The sequence below is a fragment of the Canis aureus genome, chromosome 34 (genome assembly GCF_053574225.1).
Source record: "Canis aureus isolate CA01 chromosome 34, VMU_Caureus_v.1.0, whole genome shotgun sequence".
In the NCBI taxonomy this organism is placed as follows: Eukaryota; Metazoa; Chordata; class Mammalia; order Carnivora; family Canidae; genus Canis; species Canis aureus.
The window spans coordinates 17,157,297-17,179,019 of NC_135644.1; the positions used below are offsets into that span (position 1 = coordinate 17,157,297).

At 36.8% G+C, this 21,723-nt stretch overlaps 1 protein-coding gene across 1 annotated transcript; it reads left to right on the forward strand.

Moving 5' to 3' along the window:
- The first annotated feature begins 5,066 nt into the window (after window positions 1-5,066).
- Window positions 5,067-18,859, forward strand: SPC25 (SPC25 component of NDC80 kinetochore complex). The gene is made up of 7 exons (XM_077882989.1): window positions 5,067-5,223; window positions 5,974-6,127; window positions 6,235-6,300; window positions 11,869-12,015; window positions 12,466-12,570; window positions 16,121-16,219; window positions 18,546-18,859. The coding sequence occupies exons 2-7, from the start codon at window positions 5,989-5,991 to the stop codon at window positions 18,668-18,670; spliced, it is 681 nt and encodes a 226-aa protein (XP_077739115.1). The 5' UTR covers window positions 5,067-5,223; window positions 5,974-5,988; the 3' UTR covers window positions 18,671-18,859.
- Window positions 18,860-21,723: the final 2,864 nt, after the last annotated feature.

A 21,723-nucleotide genomic window follows, 5' to 3' on the forward strand; every position in this document is an offset into this window, starting at 1 on the left:
GGCTAGGATTCTGGGGATATTGGCATTCCATGGTGACACTATTATAAGTGACCCGGCTATCAGTCTCCTAGGTGCCCCCTCCACTTGTCTCATTATACATTCTTTTCTAGAAATGATCATGAATTATACATTAATAAATTTTTTCTTGGATCACCAAAGGATCCAACAGAGTGGCCCATGGGCAGTACTACTCATTTTCTTCATAGTTGAGTTAAGACACTTTGCACCTGGGTTCCCATTTTATAGATGACCTAAAGAATACCTCCTGTATTTATTCTCAAATTTTACTGAATCTTTATCACCATGTGGAATGTCTTTTGTGTATTTGGAAAATGTATACTTTCTTTTCTTTGAAGTGCTGACATCCTTCATATTTTTTTATTTTAACAATTTTGACAGGGACACCTGGGTGGCTCAGCGGTTGGGCGCCTACCTTCAGGTCAGGTCGTGATCCCAGGATCTGGGATTGAGTCCCGCCTTGGGTTCCCTACAGGGAGCCTGCTTCTCCCTCTTCTCCTTCTGCCTATGTCTTTGCTTCTCTCTCTCAGTTTGTATCTCTCATGAATAAATAAATAAGTCTTTAAAAAATTTTTTTGAGGTATAAATAATTTGAGAGATGGTTTATGTATCATAAAATTCACCATTGTAAATATACAGTGTACAATTATTTGTAGTGAATTTGTGGAGTTGTGCAGCCATCACCACAAAGCAGTTTAGAATGTCTCCATCACTGTGGAATGTTCCCTTGTGTCCTCCTGCAGTTAATGTTTGCTTCTACTCTCAGCTCCAAGCAAAGACTAAATTGTCTCTGTGAATTTGCCTTATCTGGATATTTAATGCAAAGAGAGTTACATAACATGTAGCCTTTTGTCTCTGATTTCTTTCACTTAAAAAATGTTTTTGAGCATTTTTTTCCCTGAACAAATTCTTCTTAGTTTGCTGTAAGCCTGTGGTTAATTCCCAGGACACTAAAATGGTTGTTTTTGATCATTTTGCCCAGTTTTATAGTTACTTTTTGGGGGAAAGGATTTGATCACTTCTTCACTCCATCATACTGGAAGTCCTAGCCCTTTTTGAAATTAGGGAGGAAGTGAAAAGTCCCAGGTGGAATCTGGCACTAAAGGTTGACTCCAGTTTGGGTATACTGTGCTTTGATCATAGCAATTATCAGAAGAAGCATTTTCTTGAATCATCTTTTCCAGTGACTCCTGACATAGGCCATGCAGAGATCTAGAGAATTTAAAGTTTTTGTTCAAGAGGGGATCCCTGGTTGGCGCAGCAGTTTAGCGCCTGCCTTTGGCCCAGGGTGCGATCCTGGAGACCCAGGGATCGAGTCCCACGTCGGGCTCCCGGTACATGGAGCCTTGCTTCTCCCTCTGCCTGTGTCTCTGCCTCTCTCTCTCTCTCTCTGTGACTATCATAAATAAGTAAATAAGTTTTAAAAAAAATTCAAAAAAAAGTTTTTGTCCAAGAGTCTTTCAAATATAAGGATTTTCTCTTACCTGTTCTTAATCTGGAATCTTCCCAAAGAGTTTTCCTCACTTCTGGATTCATAGTAACTTTTAATCATTTTTAATTTTCTCAGTGAACAGATATTAAAAGTACAGGTACTAGTATTTTGGGAGTTCAGTATAAATGCATATGTCATAAAGGGATCCTTATATCCAGAAGAGTGGAAAACTTTTCATTTTAACCATGGTATTGCTCATTTTAATACTGAGCTCTGTCCCCACGATGGAAGGTATCTACTCAGCAAAGGTATGTGCCATAGGGGACGATGACCTTTCTTCTTATACCCCATGACCCTTTACCCACTGGATGAAGAAACAAGTTTTCAGAGAAGAAAACTGACTGAATTTTCAATCAGTCTGACCAAGGCTCCTATAATTATGCTCAGAAACACCTCTAAACTGGAAATACGTGGTTACTTCCTACTCCCCACCCTACCCATATATCCCAGATAATGGGTTAGAAGCTCAATAATGGCACATAATAGAGATCCCAAAACTCCTGGTTGGGTTTAAATGAAAGGCAGGTATGTATGATGATAGTGATGATAGTGGTGTTGTATGGGGATGTAATGGGGGAGCTTCTGCTTTTCCCTTTTTAAAGCTGAGGAAGCGGTGCTAAGCAGAAAGAAAGCTGGTTGTTTCTAGCTATGATTGGTGTTATAGAGAGAAAGCATTCACCTGTTCTAGAGAGGAACATTTTGACAAGTGAGACAGAAGTTTCTCCCTCATTCCTTGGTTGATGATGAGCCCTGAGAAAGAACAAAAGACAATGAACACCTAGGAGCTGCCCTAAAGTCTGTGCATAAGTGGGAAAACCATTTGCCCTAGTCCAAAGTCCAGTAAGTAATTCATTAAGCTGGTGGTCCAGTCAGCACCCCTCCATGAATCTTGTTAAGTATTGTATTCGATAATCTGGACCAGTGAAAACCCTAGAAATGAGCACCATTATACACTCAGCTCAAGTTATGAAATTTCAATGGATACAATTTTGCTTTAAGATAAGTATTACCAGAAATCAGACGTCCTTGGAAAAATATCTGTGAAATGAGATATTATAGCAAACTATATGTCTGAGCTTATTGATAATAGTCCCAAGCCTGGAAGCTGACTTATGTTGTGATGTGTTAAATGTTGATGATAATTTGTCCTGATTTAGTTGATCTGAATTAGCTCTTAGGATAGAGCACCTGATATCGTGTACCCCAGAACATGTTATTTACACATATGTTTTATTGTTGGTATTTGAACCCCTAATGATAATGAAAGAAAATAGTAAAGACTTTTTGGCCTATAATCAAGGGCTTTTTCACAAACATGCTATGGTCAGAGATGAAAATAATAATTTTAACCCCATAATACAAGCCATATATATTTCCCATTCTTTAAAGTGCATATTCTCTGTGGGGTTTTTCTCTATTTTTCCTTTCTTCCTCAGCTTTATCAAGGTTGAAAATAGTGAAAAATTTCATTTACTTGGAATTCCTGACCAGTACAACTTACCTGCTTCTTGTTCATCCTTTTTTTTTTTTTTCTTTTTTCCTGTTCATCCTTTAGCAAATTTAAGTTGAATAGCGTGTGCCTCTTTCTGGTCCTCAAGGAATATAGCAGATGATTTTAATAGAATTCCAGTTCCTTCTAGTTTGAAGTTCTGCAAGATAGCAATGTATTGTTCTCATAGTCACTCCCCCCCCGCCCCAATATTGTTAGAGAAGCTGGAAGAGTTGAAAAGAAAAGATCTTCTGTAAACCATAAGAATCTATTCTGAGGACTACCAGGATGTATCCACCCACTAATAATTGGAGTCAACATAGCAAGAGTAATCCACTAAAGAAGGCAGAAAATTGAGTCAGCTGCAAGATGTTCACCTTAGTCTAAGAGATATAGTTGTAGCCTTGTGTCAGTGGCAAATATCTCAAAGTCTTGCTAATAAACTCCTTTTCCCCCCATTTTGCTCATAGGTTGGTCGTGCTTTGCCAGATTCTATCAGGAATGCATTAGAGAAATGGCCCAAGCATTATTCCAAGCTGGGGAAATAATTTATTACCTTGAAATAGTTATGGCCTAAAGTAATTACTGAAACTGTTTTCAGACTATTGTTTGAAATTTAGTACCCATTGTGTTGAAAGTAAAGTTGTTATATTTGTGAAATACTGGCAAATGCCTAATGGATAAAGCTAAATAACCACCCCTAACTAATTCAAGTCGGATTGGGTATAAGGGATGTATTCTGTTCTTATCCAGACATAGCATGTTTCCTCAAAATCATAATTCAACAAGTAGTGTGATTGTCTTATAATGGGAGCCATATGCATTGTTTAAGTAAAGTGAGTACTCAATTGCAAGAATTTCTCTATTTCTTTGCCAACTTAGATTTTATTTTATTTTTATTTTATTTATTTATTTTTAATTTTTTAAATTATTTTATTTTATTTAAAGCTTTATTTATATGTGTTTTAATTTGACAATCTATTGCATACGAAGTAGGTAGGGTATAAAATCATAAATACAAGAAATCATTTTGAGACTTATGTTATAGGGGGACCTCTTCTAAGGCATTTACATTTATTATTTCTTTTAGTCTCCACATTGGGTATATAAAGGAAGAAGTTATTATTATTATTATTATTATTACCCTCACTTTACAGATGAGGAAACTGAGGTCCAATAGGCCAAGTAACTTTCCCAGGGTCAAATTTAGTAAACGATGGAGCCTGGATTTCAAACTCAGGCCATCTTACTGCAGATTTGGAGCAGTTAGCCACTGTTGAATTAACTAGAGAAGTAACATGTCTATGGGATATTAACACTTAAATCTCCCAACAATATCTTCCCTAACTGAGCACCCTAAAATCCACCTCCCTGCGACAACCCTCCCCCAACACACCAACACACTCAAGAAGATGTTTTCCATTCTGCCAACAGCATCACCCTTCTTACAAATATCATGGCTAAAAACTTTGAATTACTTCTGGCTTCTTTTCACTTTTATCTGCAACAGAGACTAATCAGAGAGAGTAGGTACCAGGAAACTTGTCCACAAAAAGTTTTGTGTCATTGAGTTTCTTTTCTTTTCTTTTTTTTTTTTTTTGTCATTGAGTTTCTAGTGGGCTAAGGAACACCAGTACTAGGTACTGAGTTTGTTTGTTTTGTTTTGTTTTGTTTTGTTTCACCTGGTCAAAAACAGAGACTTAAATCTTGGAAATGTTCATATTAGAAGCCAATAAACAGTAATGTTCCAACCACTGCCCACTGAAAAGTCATTAAATGACAAGACAGATTAAACAATGGCATTTTTATTAGCTTCATTTTTTTAAATTAAGCTACAGGGAGTGTTAAAGAAGAGGGTATATACTTGGCAACAGGATGAGATTAAAGTTAAATATTTATATTGCAGATTATTTGAAACCGATGAAAGACTTGTGCTGGGGCGAGCCCTCGGGGCAAGCAGAGCTGAGAGTCCGAATGTGCCTCTCAGAAGAAAACTACAAATCCCAGAATGCACTTTCCCCTATCTTTTCGCGAGAATGCCGGAGGGCCAGCTCAGCCAATCCCTTCGTGAGGAGCGTAGCTATCAGCCAATCCGAAGGCGAATGGACGCCCGGGGGGCGGGAGGAGCAAGGCGCCCTGAAATTTGAAAAAGGAAAGCGGCGCGGCTGCAGGCCCTGGTTCTGGAGGCCCGGTTTCGGCTCGAATTGGCTGAGGTCCCGTGTGGGTAGGTGGCGGGGCCTCCTGGAGAGGGCGAGGGCCGCTTGTCGCGATCAGGGAACCGGGGCTGTGTTTGCACGGCTGAGCTTCGCGGGGTGGGCGAGGTGGGCGGCGGGGAGGCCCAAGGCCCGCGGCCAGGGCAAGGTCTGTGGCCGGCCCCGGGAGGCTCCAGGGGACTGGGATGGGTTTAGGTTACGGCAGACCGATGGGGCCCGCGGTCTTGCCGGACAGCAGAGGACACGGAGGCCCAGAGCATTCGGGTGGCCGGTGCCTGTCCTCCGCCGAGGGAGAGGCAGGCTTCCTGTGAGAGGAGCCGCCCACCTGGGACCTGCACCTGGGACCTGGCAATCCAGGCCTGAGGTCATGTGCAATTACATGTTAGGTCCCCAGGAGGTGAAGGTGTCCACCGTTGCTTATTTTCTTATTTAAGAGAGACAGACGCACAGAGGGAGGAGCAGGCTCCTTGCCGGGAGCCCGACGTGGGTCTCGATCCCGGGTCTCCAGGGTCACGCCCTGGGGCTGAAGGCGGCGCCAAACCGCCGAGCCACCCGGGCTGCTTGGGAGAGGCTTGCTTCTTAACTGCCCTGAAGTGCGGTGGGAGCTTGATCTGCCCTGGAGTATCTGGAGTTAAACCGTTAAACCTAAGCCTGTAGTTTCTAGCAAAGCTCAAACTGCCAAAATATGCTTGATTGGAATAGGAGCCTGATTCGATTTCAGTTAACTCGTAAGATGTACAACGTTCTATTTGTTTTCGTAGCATTTTTCTTCCAGAATGATAGATGACGAACTGGCGCAGTTTGATAAAAGCATCAGTGAATTCTGGAGTAAATTCAAAGGCACCGTCAGCGACACTTCCTCTCAGATGGTGGGACTGAGAGAGACCTACAAAGACTCCATCAAAGCGTGCGCGGGTAACGGAAGGCAGCTTGTAACATGCTGCTTGGTTGTCCTTGTTTTTTTTTTTTTTTTTTATGTTATTGCAGCTGAACTGAAACTTCAATTCCAATTTCTCTTTCAGAAAAGTTGTCTGTGAAGTTAAAGGAAGAAGAACGAATGGTTGAGATGTTTCTGGAGTATCAGAATCGTAGGTGACAAACTGTAGATCACAGAGGTTTTTTTTTTTTAGATGGAACATCTTTATGCAAACCCTCATCCAAGTAAAACAATGTTGTGTGTCTGTATATACACACACACATACACATCTGTAAAAAGCTAATAGACACTTATGCACCTACAACCCAGCTTAAGAAATAGACCATCCCATGTATACTCTTTTCTTCTCTCACCTTCTCTCATCTTCCAGAGCTAACCTGTTAGTAGTTAATACTGTGTTTTTGAATGTTATATAAATAAGCATTGTATTTTGTGTTTTCTGTCTCTTTTCTTATTCGTCAGTATGCTTGTGAGATGTGTGAATGCCAGTTATTTGAAAAGCAAGTTTGTTTTCCCGTTGGAAATCAGAAGCTGGGGTAGGGTTTTTCTCCATCTTTTTCTTATTGTTCTTGCCCTCTCATTTATACCACCCCAGGGGTTTCATGGTGTATATTTAGGTTTTATTGAATTTTTACACACGGATCACAGACTTGCCATCATAGGCCACAGGCTAAATTTCGTGGCACCATGTTTTAAGCACTATTAATGGAATGTCTTTACACGTGTGTTCTTTGCGATGATTCCCAGTAGTTTCTTTGGCTTTGTTTTGCCCACTTGACTCATTATCTGGCCCCTGTAGGCATTTGATCTTGGAACCCTGGTAGGCTCTTACACTAGACTTTTATCCTAGACTCTCACCCGTGTTTGCTTTCTAAGCTGCCTTGAAGCTTCCTTGCCCATGTACTGCTTCCCTCATTTCCTCTGTAACCACAAGCAGAAAGGAAAACCATGAGAAGGTGTGTGTGTGTGTGTGTGTGTGTGTGTGTGTGTCTGTGTGTGTAAACATCCTTAGTTTGTAAAATTGCTGGGGATTAGAAATAGAAGTTTGAAACTCTCAGTTTTTACTATTGTGAGTCTCATTGTGCTCTTAAAGGTTACCCGTAGTGAAAATGTGCTCTAAATAGTCTGAAATCGAAAAGCATTATCAATTGTTTTTCTTTATTTTTAAAAAATGTATTTATTTATTTATGAGAAACACAGAGGCAGAGACATAGGCAGAGGGAGAAGCAGGCTCCCCCCAGGAAGCCCGACGTGGGACTGGATCCAAGGACCCTGGGATCACAACCTGAGCCAAAGGCAGATGCTCAACCACTGATCCACCCAGGCGTCCCAATTGTTTTCTTTTTTTTTAAATTTTTTTAAAAGATTTTATTTATTTACTAATGAGAGACACACAGAGAGAGAGAGAGAGAGCGCGCGCAGCAGAGACACAGGCAGAGGGAGAAGCAGGCTCCCTGCAGGGAGACCAACGGAGGACTCCATCCCGGGTCTCCAGGATCACACCCTGGGCTGAAGGTGTTGCTAAACTGCTGAGCCACCCGGGCTGCCCTTGTTTTTCTTTTAAAAATCAGTTTATACTTGGACAGAAATATAATTTACTTAATTTTAATTAATTTTTTTTTTTTAATTTTTATTTATTTATGATAGTCACAGAGAGAGAGAGAGAGGCAGAGACACAGGCAGAGGGAGAAGCAGGCTCCATGCACCGGGAGCCCGACATGGGATTCGATCCCGGGTCTCCAGGATCGTGCCCCGGGCCAAAGGCAGGCGCCAAACCGCTGCGCCACCCAGGGATCCCTTAATTTTAATTAATTCAGTGAATATTTGGCTGATACTTGCTTAGCATGATACAGTTGAGGAGTAGGCAAGCTTGAGGGAACTCATTTACTCACCACATATTTGTTGGGCAGCTACTATGTGCCAGGTACCCTTCCAGGAAGACACTGGAGAGAACAAATTAGCCAAAAATTCTGGCCCACCTGGAGCATCTGTTCCTTCTATTTAAGACAAGGAGGGAGATCATTTGTTCAAAGTGAGAGGCATTTACTATGGACCAGCCTCTAAAATCCTGAAATCCGGGCAGCCCCGGTGGTGCAGCAGTTTAGCGCCGCCTGCAGCCCAGGGCGTGATCCTGGAGACCCTGGATCGAGTCCCATGTCAGGCTCTCTGCGTGGAGCCTGCTTCTCCCTCTGCCTATGTCTCTGCCTCTCATTCTCTGTGTTTCTATGAATAAATAAAATCTAAAAAAATAAAATAAAATGAAATCCTTAGAAGGATCCTTACAAGACAGAAATTATTCCTTTTTTTCAGATGAAGAAATTGAAGCTCACTGAGGTTAAGAAACATGGCTAAGGTCAGACATTTGATAGATACCAGGTCCAGGTTTGCAGCCAAAATTGTGTGTTCTTTCCAGTATATCATAAAACAACATTTCCATGTGGAAGGAAAATTCAAGGGAAGGTTTCTGTAATGAGTAGTAGTGAAAGTTTGAAATACCTGCCTTAGAGAATAAAAGAGACAGCTGACTCCATACACATAAAGTAATAGTTGATGCAACATCACGAGCCCTTACGTTTGTATTGGCACAAATCCATATGGTTCGTTCATTATTTCTTTCTTCCTTTTCTTTTTTTCTCTCTCTTTAGTCCATTTTGTGTACGTATGTATGTGTGTATATACCACAATTTCTTTATCCACTCATCTGTCGGACACAGAGGTTGTTTCCTTATCGTTATTGTAAATACTAAACATGAGAGTACAGGTATCTTTTTGAGTTCGTTTTTATTTTTAATTTTTTGAGGAAACTCCATACTATTTTACAGAGTGGCTGCTATAGAAAAATGCTACTGAAACAAAAATTAACTATGTTGTATGACAGAAGAGATGCATATTTAAAGTCCAAAGGTCCCAGTTACATTCTGACTCCCCAGTTGTCACCCAAGGATGTTGGTCAAATTACAACTTTGGCACCAACTGTTGTAAAATGAGGATAATAATGGCTGCCCCATTTATTTACTTTGCAGAGTTAGAATATCCAATAATAATAATAATATGGAAACTTTTAAACTATTAAATGATACATAAATATCATATACCAGAACATATTGGGGGTTGCCAGAAGCGTAGGTTGGGGGAAGAAATGGCTGAATTGGTTTTGGTTTTAGTTTAAATTGAATTTCTTTTTAAAAGCATTTTTCTTTCTGGTAATTCTGATAAAATGTCTATTTTTAAATTATGCTTGACATCATATATGATCATGTCCAGATTCTTGGAAAATACAGAAATGTAAACAAATTATCAAACGTTGAGAACCACATTTAACAAAATGACATACTTTTTTTCTTTTTCATGTACTATGTATATTTGACATAATTTTGTTCATGGTGTCTATATAACTTTTTTTTCTTTAGAGTATTTTCCCATATTACTAAATTCCTTGAAAATATTCCACCTTATTGATATGCCATATTTATTTAAGAATTTATTCATTAGCCATTTAGGATGTTTTCAGTTTTCACCATTATAAATAGTACTGAAAATTTTTTGTATATAAATACTTGCACACATCTTATTTTCTTTTTTTTTTTTTTTTTTACATCTTGTTTTCTTAAGGTGACTTGTAAAAATGAAATAATCAAAGGAGATGAATATCCTTAAGACTTGTTTTGCAGTGTCAAAAATATGCCACAAGGATTCTCGTATTTTGCATTCTTCTCAACACTAGCTATTATTTTTGTAAACATTGTTGTAATAAATGAAAATTGATATGTTACTGCTTTATTTGCATTTCTGTGATTACTAGTTAGGTTAAATTGTCTTTCATATTTATCAGCCATCTGCAGTCTACATTTCCTCTGTTTATTCCTTTGTCTGTTTTTGTCTTAGGGATTTATATTTGTGTCTTCTCTAGATTAAGAACACTTGGGGGAGAATATTTAATGCTCAAAAGCATGGCCTTTGAAGTTAAGTCCTGAGTTTGAATTCAGGTCTTACTATTTATTGCACCCCAGCAAATAAAGCTTTGGGCAAATTAGTCAACTGCTGAGCCCTTTTCCTCTTTTAAATTAGACCGACAAAATGTATTATAGTAAAATTAAAGTCAATTTATAGAAATATAAGGTGTTGAACAAAGTTCCTAGCATATAGTAGAATTTAATGCTTATTTGAATCAAAGGTGAGGTTTTTTTGCCCACTTAATTAACTTTTATGTAGCTGGTTTTTTGTCTTTCTCTTTGATTTCTTTTTGCCTTTGAGTAAAAAGATCTTTCCCCGTAGAATTAATTTTATATTCAGATACTGCCTTTTAAGGTTTTGCAAGATTTCATTTTATATTTGAATATTTAATAAAATATGGTTTTTTTTTAAAGATTTATTTATTTATGATAGAGAGAGAGAGGCAGAGACACAGGAGGAGGGAGAAGCAGGCTCCATGCCGGGAGCTGGACATGGGACTCGATCCCAGGACCCCAGGATCGCACCCTGGGCCAAAGGCAGGCGCTAAACCGCTGAGCCACCCAGGGATCCCCTAAAATATGGATTTTGGATTTCAACACAGTTTGGGAACTATCTACCCACTTAATTTATGATATTTCGTTTTTCATATTAATTTCCTAAATATACCAGTGTTTGGGAATGCCTTTTTGTTTAAGCTATGTGCCATTTCTTCAGCTGGTATCCCACTATTGTATTAAAAGTGTTCTAATCACAGATGTTAAATTTGAGAGGACAAGCCCCTTGTTATTATTATCTTTAAATATTTTATTTATTTATTTATTTATTTATTTATTTACTTATTTACTTAATTTATTTATTTATTCATGTGAGACACAGAGAGAGGCAGAGACACAGGCAGAGGGAGAAGCAGGCTCCATGCAGGGAGCCCAACGTGGGACTCGATCCCAGGTCTCCAGGATCACGCCCTGGGCCGAAGGCGGCACTAAACCCCTGAGCCTCCCAGGCTGCCGGACCCTTATTATTATTATAGCCATATTTCCTTATCAGTTCTCACCTGTGTATTCATCAGATAAATTTTATAATTGCTTTTGTTAGACCCTCCCTATCCCTTCCCTCCAAATTCCTTTGGGACTACATTAAATATAGATATGAATTTGGGAAACATTGACATCTTTATAGATGTCATTTAGAAGCATAAAATGTCTTTTCCATACATCCAGGTCAAATATATGTCTTGGAGAGGTTTTGCCCTTTTTTCGTACAGGGCCTACATATTTCTTGATCTAGATTATTTCTGGATGTTTTGTTTGTTACCAGTGTAAATAAGATTTCATCCTTCCTACTCCTCCATCTCCCAACCTTTTTCCTTCACTTCTTTCTGTCTTTGGTATCTTCCAGAATCATTGACATAGCATCAGAATGAACTGTTTCTTTAAAGCACTGTGTAAAAACGTCCAGATTTTGGTTGTCTTTGGTGGTGAGCTTTATTTATATATTTATTTGAAGAACAGAGCTGCAATGGTCATGATCTAGTTTTCTTGATTTATTTTGGTATTCTCATTTAAAAACTTTTTTTTGTCTGATCATTTTTATTTTCAAACACAAATAGAAAAGGATTTTTTCTTTTCTTCATAATTTTTGAACCATTAGAAAACACTTATCAGTTAAAACATTCTTTATTAATCTTATGAATGTCAATATTTCTTACTGTAATAGATGTTAGAGAGCAAAGTATATTCTAGCTAATACTTTGTGCTTCTTACAGAAATCTGTAAGCAGAATAACCTCATTCAAGAAAAAAAAGAGAACTTGTTAAGGTTGGTTGCTGAAGTAAAAGACAAAAAGCAAGAACTGGACGTACTGACTGCAAATATTCAGGATCTTAAGGAAGAATATGCTAAGAAGAAGGAAAGTAAGTTTCTGACTGTACACATTTTAAAACATTAACCTAAATGTCAAAGTGGTGATGGGTCACAATTCTCTCTCTTGCCTTCTCTCTAGTTCATTACTAAATATGATAGCATACCTCAGGGGCATAGCCAGCCACTCATTTCTGCAAGGAAGCTGTGTGAAGTTAACTAAGTGGGTTTTATTTTCTTTTGTCTTACTTAAAGGTTCTTTGGATTTCTAATATAACCAGAGTCATACTGCAATTGATATGGGAGCTTAATTAAGCAGAGTGGAAGACAGTTTCACTAAATGAGATTTATCTGGAGAAGCCATAGTATAATTTATGCAAATAGGTTATTGATCACATATTCTCTTGCCAGGAACTATTAAGCACATTCTTTATGATATAAAGTCTCTGTCTAAAAAAATGTTGTATTCAAATATGTGTGTTTTTTTTTTTTTTTAATCATAGCTATTTCTGCTGCCAACAAAGCTAATGAAGAGAGGTTGAAAAGACTACAGAAATCTGCAGACTTATATAAAGACCGACTTGGACTAGAAATTCGAAAAATTTATGGTACGTATATTAATGTAAATAAACATTGAGATTAGAAAGGTGTATCTTAAGTAGAGAATTTTAAAAGTATTTTCAAATAAAACAATGACATTATTAACTTTTTAGAAAATAGGAAAGAATTTAAAAATTTTTATCACCCTAACAATTACTGGTGCCTTGGTTATTTATCATCCATTATTTCAATAAATGTATTTTTGCCATGATTACCAACATGAAAATAATTTTTATCCTTGTTCTAACTGATATTGTATGATTAGCATTTTCCCAGTTGCTATAGTTTTCATATGGTAATTTTTAACTGGTGATGCAAGAATTCATTCCATTAATGTATCTTAATTTATCAAATCTTTTATCATTTAATACAGGTCTGTTTCTAACTTAACATTTGGATTCTTCCTGTTTTCAGTTTTAGAAGTACTAAAGTGAATACAGACTTTTCCATTTCTTTTGTATAACTTCCATGGAATTCCCAGAGAGCCATCACTGGGTTAAAGTATATAAATATTTTGATGGCTATTATGTGTAGCATATGTGCCAATTTATAGCACTATTCACTGTGTTGAATGTGAGTCCCTGTTGAATCTCAGTCCCTGAGATCACTGTCAGGTGTGGTGACTCCCTAGAAGGACTTGTTACAGGACTCTGCATATAGTCCTATTCATAGCTCAGATTTATTGCAGAAAGGATACAAAACAAAATCAGCCCGAAAAAGGCACTGGGGAGATGTCAAAAAGAAACACTTCTTCAGGCATAATTTTTTAAGAATCTTAATCCAGCAGAATCACACAGGATGTGCCTAATTCTTTTAGCATTGAATGTGACACTGCTTGTAAAGTGTTGTCTACCAGGGAAGCTCAGAAGAGTCTCTTGCAGCTTGTGCTGGTTTTTCCTGGACTTCACCCCAAGTAGTTTTCCCTTTGCTGATTTTGCCATAGCCTTTTGCTGTAATAAATCCTAGCCCTGAGTATGACCCTCTGGGGAGTCCTGGGAGTCCTCCTAGTGACTATAAGCCTGGGGTTTTCTGGGGGGGCCCCAACAAACCAGTCAAGGACCAGCTTGCAAGCAGGCCTTTCTAAGATTCTTAACGATAGCAGTGTTAGGCCTGCCATATTAATTCTTTTATGCACACCTCTCTGCAATGTAGAGAGTACCCATTTTATTGTATTCTTGCCAGAATTGTATTTTTTTAAGTTTTTTTAAGTTTGTGTTTGTTTTTCTTTTTTTTTGGCAGTTGACTAGATATAATTGGAGCATTTATTTTTAAGTCCATTTCATTTCATTATTAATGAAAATGGAAACATTTTTCTGTTTACATAATTACATTTCATTGTCTGTTTGGGCTCTTCATACATCTTCTAGTCTTGTTTCTGCCCCACCCTGCCATCTGTTGGTATAAGCTTTTTTTTTTAAAGATTTTATTTTATTTATTTTATTTTATTTTATTATTTTATTTTTTTAATTTTATTTTTTATTTTATTTTATTTTTTTATTTTTTTAATTTTATTTTTTTATTTTATTATATTTATTTTATTTTATTTTTTTATTTTTTTAATTTTATTTTTTAATTTTATTTTTTTTTATTTTTTTATTTTTTTAATTTTATTTTTTTATTTTATTATATTTATTTTATTTTTTTTATTTTTTATTTATATTTATTTTTATTTTTTTAATTTTATTTTTTTATTTTTTAATTTTATTTATTTTATTTTATTATTTTATTTTATTTTATTTTATTTAAGATTTTATTTATTTATTCATGAGAGACACAGAGAGAGAGGCAGAGAGAGAGGCAGGCTCCATGCAGGGAGCCCGACGTGGGACTCAATCCCAGATCTCCAGGATCAGGCCCTGGGCCCAAGGTGGCGCTAAACCACTGAGCCACCCAGGCTGCCCTGAAATAAGCTTTTAATAAAAAGTATTAACCTTTTGATTAGAGGGAAATAAAAGGTCTGACCCTGCATTTTTTGATCCACTGGACTTACTGTTATCCTGAGGTACGTTTTTGAACCAGAAAGCTTTAAAATTATTTTAGATTTAAAAATAGATAGAACTTTCTCATAGCCCTCAAAGTCAGGAAGTAATGTTTTTTAAAGAAGAGAACCCAGATCAAATCCTTCAATGTCTTATAAAGTCTTTTTTTTTTACTTGACATGCATCCCTCCCATAGCTATTAACACTTCAAAAAATCTAGCTTAGTGGGGACACCTAGATGGCATAGTCAGTCAGCTAAGGGATGGACTCGTGGTTTTGGCTCAGGTCATGATCTTGAGGTTGTAAGATAAACTCTACATTTTTTATTCTGGTAAAACTATATTACATATAATTTACCATTTTAACTATTTTCAATGATAGAATTCAGTGACATTAATTATATTCATAATGCTGTGCAATCATTACATTTCCAGAATTCTTCATCACTTTAAAAAAAAATTATGTACCCATTAAGCAATGACTTCTTACTCCTCCTCCCTGAACCCCTGTAATCTCTAATCTTCTTCCTGTTTCTCTAAATTCACCTAAGTATTACACATAGGTGGAATCATATAGTATTTGCTTTTTTGCATCTGAATTATTTTACTTAGCATGTTTTCAAGGTTCATTCATGTTGTAGCATGTATCAGAAGTTCATTCCTTTTTATGACCAAATAATATACCATATTTTGTTTATCTAGTCATCTGTCAGTGAACACGTTATTATCACCTTTTTGGCTGCTGTGAGGGATGCTGTATAAATATTGGCAAAGCTTTCTGAGTCCTCATTTTCAGTTCTTTGAGTATAATGGAGTTATAATGGGTCATATTGTAATTCTTTATGTAAACTTTTTGAGGAACTGCCAAACTGTTTTCCACAGCTGCGCCACCATTTTACATCCCCGCCAGCAGTGTTCTAATTTCTCCACGACTTCTTCCACACTCTTCTTTGTTTTGATTTGTTTTGTTTTGTTATAGCTGTCCTGGTAGGTGTAAAATTATATCTTATTGTAGTTTTGGTTTTCATTTCCCCAGTGATTAGTGGTGGTGAGCATCTTTCCATGTGCTTATTGACCACTTTTTATATTCTTTGGAAATACCTATTCAAGTCCTTTGTCCATTTTTGAGTTGGGTTGCTTTTCTTTTAGTTCAGTTGTTTTAAAAAATATATCCTATATATTAAATCCATGTCAGAGATATGATTCCAAATATTTTTCTCCCATTCTGTGGGTTATCTTTTCACTCTGTCACTAATACCCTTTGAAGGACAAAAGTTTTTAATTTTGATGAAGTCAAATTTATCAGTTCTTTTCTTTTGTTACATGTGCTTTTAAAAATCATATTTAAACTACAATTCATTCAAAACTAATTTGTAACTTGTGCGTTTGGAGGCTTGGTTAAGTGTATATATATTTATATACGTATTTTTTTTTTATTTATTTATTTATTTATTTATTTATTTATTTATTTATTTATCAGTCTGGATATTAAGGACAGAGGTGAAAAAGCTCACCTCCACTGAGAGCCTTGACACAATAAAATGTCTTCATACCAAATAATTTTTAATCTCTCTTTTCAGGTGATAAATTGCAGTTCATATTCACTAATATTGACCCGAAGCATCCAGAGAACCCATTTATGTTTTCCCTCCACCTAAATGAAGCAAGGGAGTATGAAGGCATGTATTCCTATCTCTTAACTGGTATTTAAGATCAGCATCCCCAAATGTTACTAATTCCGCATATAAAGTAATATGAAGGAAAGTAATTCCCACAAGGTAGTGCTTTCTTTGCCAGTCTCACCTCATGGGATAGTGTCTTCTAAAGGCTGTGAGTGTCACTTTGATTTATAGTTATTAGGTGGGATCTTTCTCTTCAGGATGGCATAGTGCCACAGTGGAAGAAAAGTCTTAAAGACCACAGATCACTGCATTTCATACACAAGTATGAATTATCCTTTTAGAGAACTTAAAGCTAAAGCTATAAAAGATAAAACTATGTAAATGTGAATATTATAATTTATTCAAGTAAGTGATTTTAAAAGCAAATGGTAAGTCATTAGAATGTGATAATTTATTTTCCTAAAAATCAATTTAAGAAATATTACCCTCTCCTGAAAGATCCCACACATTGATAATTTAGCTCACTTACTGATTCTCCAGCAGGCCAGGAGGTCATCAATTTATGGGGAATATATATGATTGATAGTAGGGAGAGCAAGAAGAGAATGGAACTATATCTCTTTTTTATTCTTCTAATACCCCTTGTAAACTAATTTTTCATTTATTGGAATTCAGGAAAATGGTTCTTAGCTCATTAGACCTGTGTTCTCATCTTAAGACATTTAGAGCAGACACACACTCAGGAGAACTGCTGACTTGGCTCCCTCATATGCCCTGGTGACTTGTTCCTCATCCTCATGGAATTTATATTTTAGGAATGTATTTTTTTTTAAAGACTTTATTTATTCATCAGAGACACAGAGAAAGGCAGAGACACAGGCAGAGGGAGAAGCAGGCTCATGCAGGGAGCCCGATGTGGGACTCGATCCTGGGTCTCCAGGATCAGGCCCTGGGCTAAAAGTGGCGCTAAACCGCTGAGCCACCCGGGCTGCCCTATATTTTAGGAATCTAATTCACATACAGATTTTTTTTCTCTCTCAGTAAGTATCTTTTAATGACTGCTAAATTTTAAAAAGCAAACTCAGGGCGCCTGGGTGGCTCAGTTGGTTATGCGTCTGCCCCTGCTCAGGTCATGATCCCAGGGTCCTAGAATCAGGCCCCACATCTGGCTCCCTGCTCAGCGGGGAACCTGCTTCTCCATCTACCCTTCCCCGGGGTTGTGCTCATTTTCTCTCTCAAAAATAAATTAAATCTTTAAAAATAAAAAAATAAAGAAAAAACCAAAAACCACATACCTAGATTTGTATTGTTCTCTAAATTGTATATAATCTCTCTTGCTACATAGTATCACAGTATTTGATAGTGTATTAAAATAGGATCTACTGTGTGATTTTGAACCAAGTGCTCCTTGCTTTTCTTTCTCTTGTGGTCATGTTCTTGTTTCCTAAGCAGTCTTAGGCCAAGAGCTGGAAATCTGACATGATTGAATTTCTTCTCCTTGGACAAAGGACCAAATTGTTGGGAGAGAAAGCTGGATCATTCCTTTCCTTTGACCACCCTCACTGGAGACTTGCTCCCAAGATGTACCATTTTGTATAACTACATGTGAAAGCCACCATACTGTTATTTGTGACTTTGTGTCTCATTTGATTAGTAAACCCTATAAATACCACTTTTAGAATAGCAATTACATTTTTTTTTTAAGATTTTATTTATTTGACAGAGAGCACAAGCAAGGGGAGTGGCAGGCAGCAGGAGAAGGAGAAGCAGAGCAGGGAGCCCAAAGTGGGGCTCCATTCCAGATCCCTGGGATCACGACCTGAGCCGAAGGCAGATGCTTAACCAACTGAGCCACCCAGGTGTCCCACAATAACATTTCCTAACGAAAAATTACAAAAGTTTAAATTTTTCCCCATAATTATAAATTACTAAAAGTTGGCATTGAAAGCTCTTTTTTTTTTTTTTTTTTTTTTTGATCCAGTGAATGGAAACTAGAAGTCAAACCAAAGGTTTAGAGAGAAAACTGATTTAATGGTTTAAAAAAACGACTCCCCTGTTAAAACACTTTAGGTAAAGCAAACTTATAGAAAGATGTTGGGAAGTGGCATTCTGTTCTTCATCAGTAAGCTCTTCAATCCCTTGACTACCATCTGTTTAAATTTAAAGTAAGATTGTAGTACTTAAGATTTTAATATTTAGAGATTAAACAAAGAACAGGTCCAAAAGATAGTTAGGATATGAAAATCTAGTGTATCTATTATTCTGTGCTCAAAGCATTTCTGTAAAATGGAATTGAAATTATTTGAATCAGATGAAAGCATCTAAATTAGAAACACTTCTCCATAAAAAAGTCTCATTCAAATTATCTTCTTTTTCCTTCTAGTGTCAGATAGTTCTCCTCATCTTGAGTGCCTGGCACAATTTCAAGAGAATGTAAGGAAGACCAACAATTTCTCGGCTTTTCTTGCCAATGTTCGGAAAGCTTTTATGGCTATGGTTTATAATTAATGAATGTATGAATAGTGTATAAAAACTTTATTTTTCTCCCCTATTGCATATCTCTCTTTTTTTATCATCGTGTATCTCTTTTAAAAAGAATTCTCATTACCCATTGTTTGCTTATAATTTCTTTGTATTTTTGTAATTTCTTTAAATTATTTTAATTAAAATCTTAAGAAATAAAGTTTATAAAGTCAATTGTGTTCTTTTTAAAATGAAAGATAGTATACTGTGTATGTGTGTGTGTGTGTGTGTGTGTGTATGTATGCATGTATATTTTTTAATGGCAGGCATGGGTAGTGTAAAGGCTAGCCTGGGTATGGGAATTTATTCAGCTGACCTGTGCCTCTGGTTTCCAAGCTTTTTAAGGTCATGGAGTAGTAATACCAAAAAATTCAGAATGTGGGCCCAACCCAAGGTTAGCAAGTTTTAAATGTACTTGGCAAAATAAATACTACTAAATACTACTATCTACTATTATTCTAATATCCTAAAGGAGGTAGTATTTTTTTTTCCTCACACCAAAAGGAATCTATAGGTAAAGTAAAGGGCAAACCTTAATATCAGAAGAAGGTTGGCAGGATTCTACTAAGATACTCAAAAAAGGACACGTTTCTGAAAACCCAAATGTAGAACATTTACAATCCTATTTTCATTTTATAACATTTATACTGTTTAATTGTGGTCTGGATTTAAGTTGTACCAACTTGGAATCTTCAACACAGACTAGAGTTTAAATGTCAACTTGTTATAAGATTCTCTTTTTGTCACTATCCTTTACTTGTGAACTTAGTTGTTTTGTTTAAAAATTTTATTTTATAAAGAGCAAAGCAGGAGGAGCAGCAGAGGGAGAGGGAGAAGCAGGTTTTCCACTGAGCAGGGTGCCCAATGCAGGGCTGGATCCCAGGACCCTGAATCATGACCTGAGCCAAAGGCAGATTCTTAACTGACTGAGCCATCAGGTGCTCCATGAATTTGGTTGTATTTAGGTATGCTGTCTATAATGAAAGTCACATAATACTGTTTCAGGATATCTTGGACACAACTAGAAGCCATGGAACAATGGCCTCCATGCCTCCAATTCCTTCTGCTACTCCCCAAAGTCAGATTTTTCCAGTCAGTTATCTGGAAGGAAGAGAGTTTCAGAGCACTTCCCCTCAGTTCCCTCTTGTGCCTAGTACTTGGCTCAGAGCTCTGCTCACCATGATATAGCAGAATTTATATGAGAAGAATGCTACGGGTTGGTGAGAATGTTGTCACTGACCCATCCCAGTGTGCGGACCAGCTTTTAGGAACCATTGATGTTCTCTCTGCGGAGATAAAGGCTAATGAACTGCCCTAGAGATTGGAATGTGTGCTACTAACATTTTATTTCTTTAATATTAAAAAGTAGGTAAATATTAAACAACATACTAATATACAAACAATGGGCCAAATCAAACCTCATATCAAAATATGTCAAAACAAAAAAGATGGGACCCCTGGGTTTCTCAGCGGTTGAGGATCTGCCTTTGGCTCAGGGTATGATCCCAGAGTCCTGGGATTGAGTCCTACATCAGGCTCCCTTCATGGAGCCTGCTTCTCCCTCTGCCTGTGTCTCTGCCTCTCTCTCTGTCTCTCATGAATAAATAAAATCTAAAAAAAAAAAACCAACCACCACAATATTCCAAAACCAGTGAGATGCAGCAAAAGCAGATGATAGGTGAAATTTATCCTATATTGTATTAAGGGAAAAAAGCTCAAATAAATGACATTATACTCCAAGGAACTAGATAAAGAAGAAATAGCAAATTTAGTAGAGGAAGCAAATAATAAAAATCAGATATAAATAGAATAGAGACCAAAATAAGCAATAACATAACACTGGAAATAAGGACCAGTTTAAAAAAAAAAAAAAATTGGCAATGCTTTAAGCTAAGAAAAAAAAAAGAAAACCCAAAATGAAAACTAAAAATAATATAGCAGATGCCACAGAAATACTTAGTGTGATAACAGATTACTATAAACAAATCAGTTAATTTAGGGGAAAAAAAAGCAGATAATTCTTAAAGATGCACAAGTTACCAAGATTGAATCATGCATGAATCTTGAATCTAAGAAATAGGAAATCTTAGACCAATAACAAGAATGAAAGTTAAATTAGGAATGAAAATCTCCTAGCACTGAAAAGCCCAAGACTACATGGTTTCACTGGTAAATTCTACCAAACATTAAAAAAATATTGAAACATTTATTAAAATATTTATTAGAATCTTACAAATAATGAAATACACATTCAAAGTCATTCTATAAGCCAGTATCACCCCAATACCAAAGCAGGGTAAAAACAATACAAGAACAAAAAGGTCTAATTTGTCCCAGATAAGTATTGCTATTCTGGTTTCCTCTGAATATCCATTTGCATGATATATGTTTCTCCATCCCCTCATTTTCAATCTGCAGATGTCTTTAGGTCTAAAATACGTCTCTTGTAGGCGGCATATAGATAACTTTGTTTTGTTTTTATCCACTCTGACACCCTTTGTCTTTTAATTGGAGCATTTAGTCCATTTACAAAATAATTATTGATAGATACGTATTTATTCCCATTTTATTACTTGTTTCTGGAGATTTTCTCTGATCCTTTCTTGTCTTCATCACTTTTGGTCTCTCCCTTGCACTCACAGTCCCCTTTAATATTCCTGCAGGGCTGACTTAGTGGTCATGAACTCATTTAGTTTTTGTCTGGGAAACTATCTCCTTCTATTCTGAATGATGGCCTTGCTGGATAGAGTGTTCTTGGCTGCAGATTTTCCCATTCATCACTTCGAATGTATCATGCCGCTCTCTTCTGGCTTGCCAAGTTTCTGTTAAGAAATGTCCAGTTAGCTTTATGGATTTCCCTTACAAGTTAAAGATTTCTATTGTCTTGCTGCCATTTTTTTTTTTTTTTAGATTTTATTTTTTTATTTATTTGACAGAAAAAGCACAAGCAGGGGGAGTGGCAGGCAAAGGGAGAGGGAGAAGCAGTCTCCCCACTGAGCAGAGAGAGCCCACTGCAGGACTTCAACCCAGGACCCTGG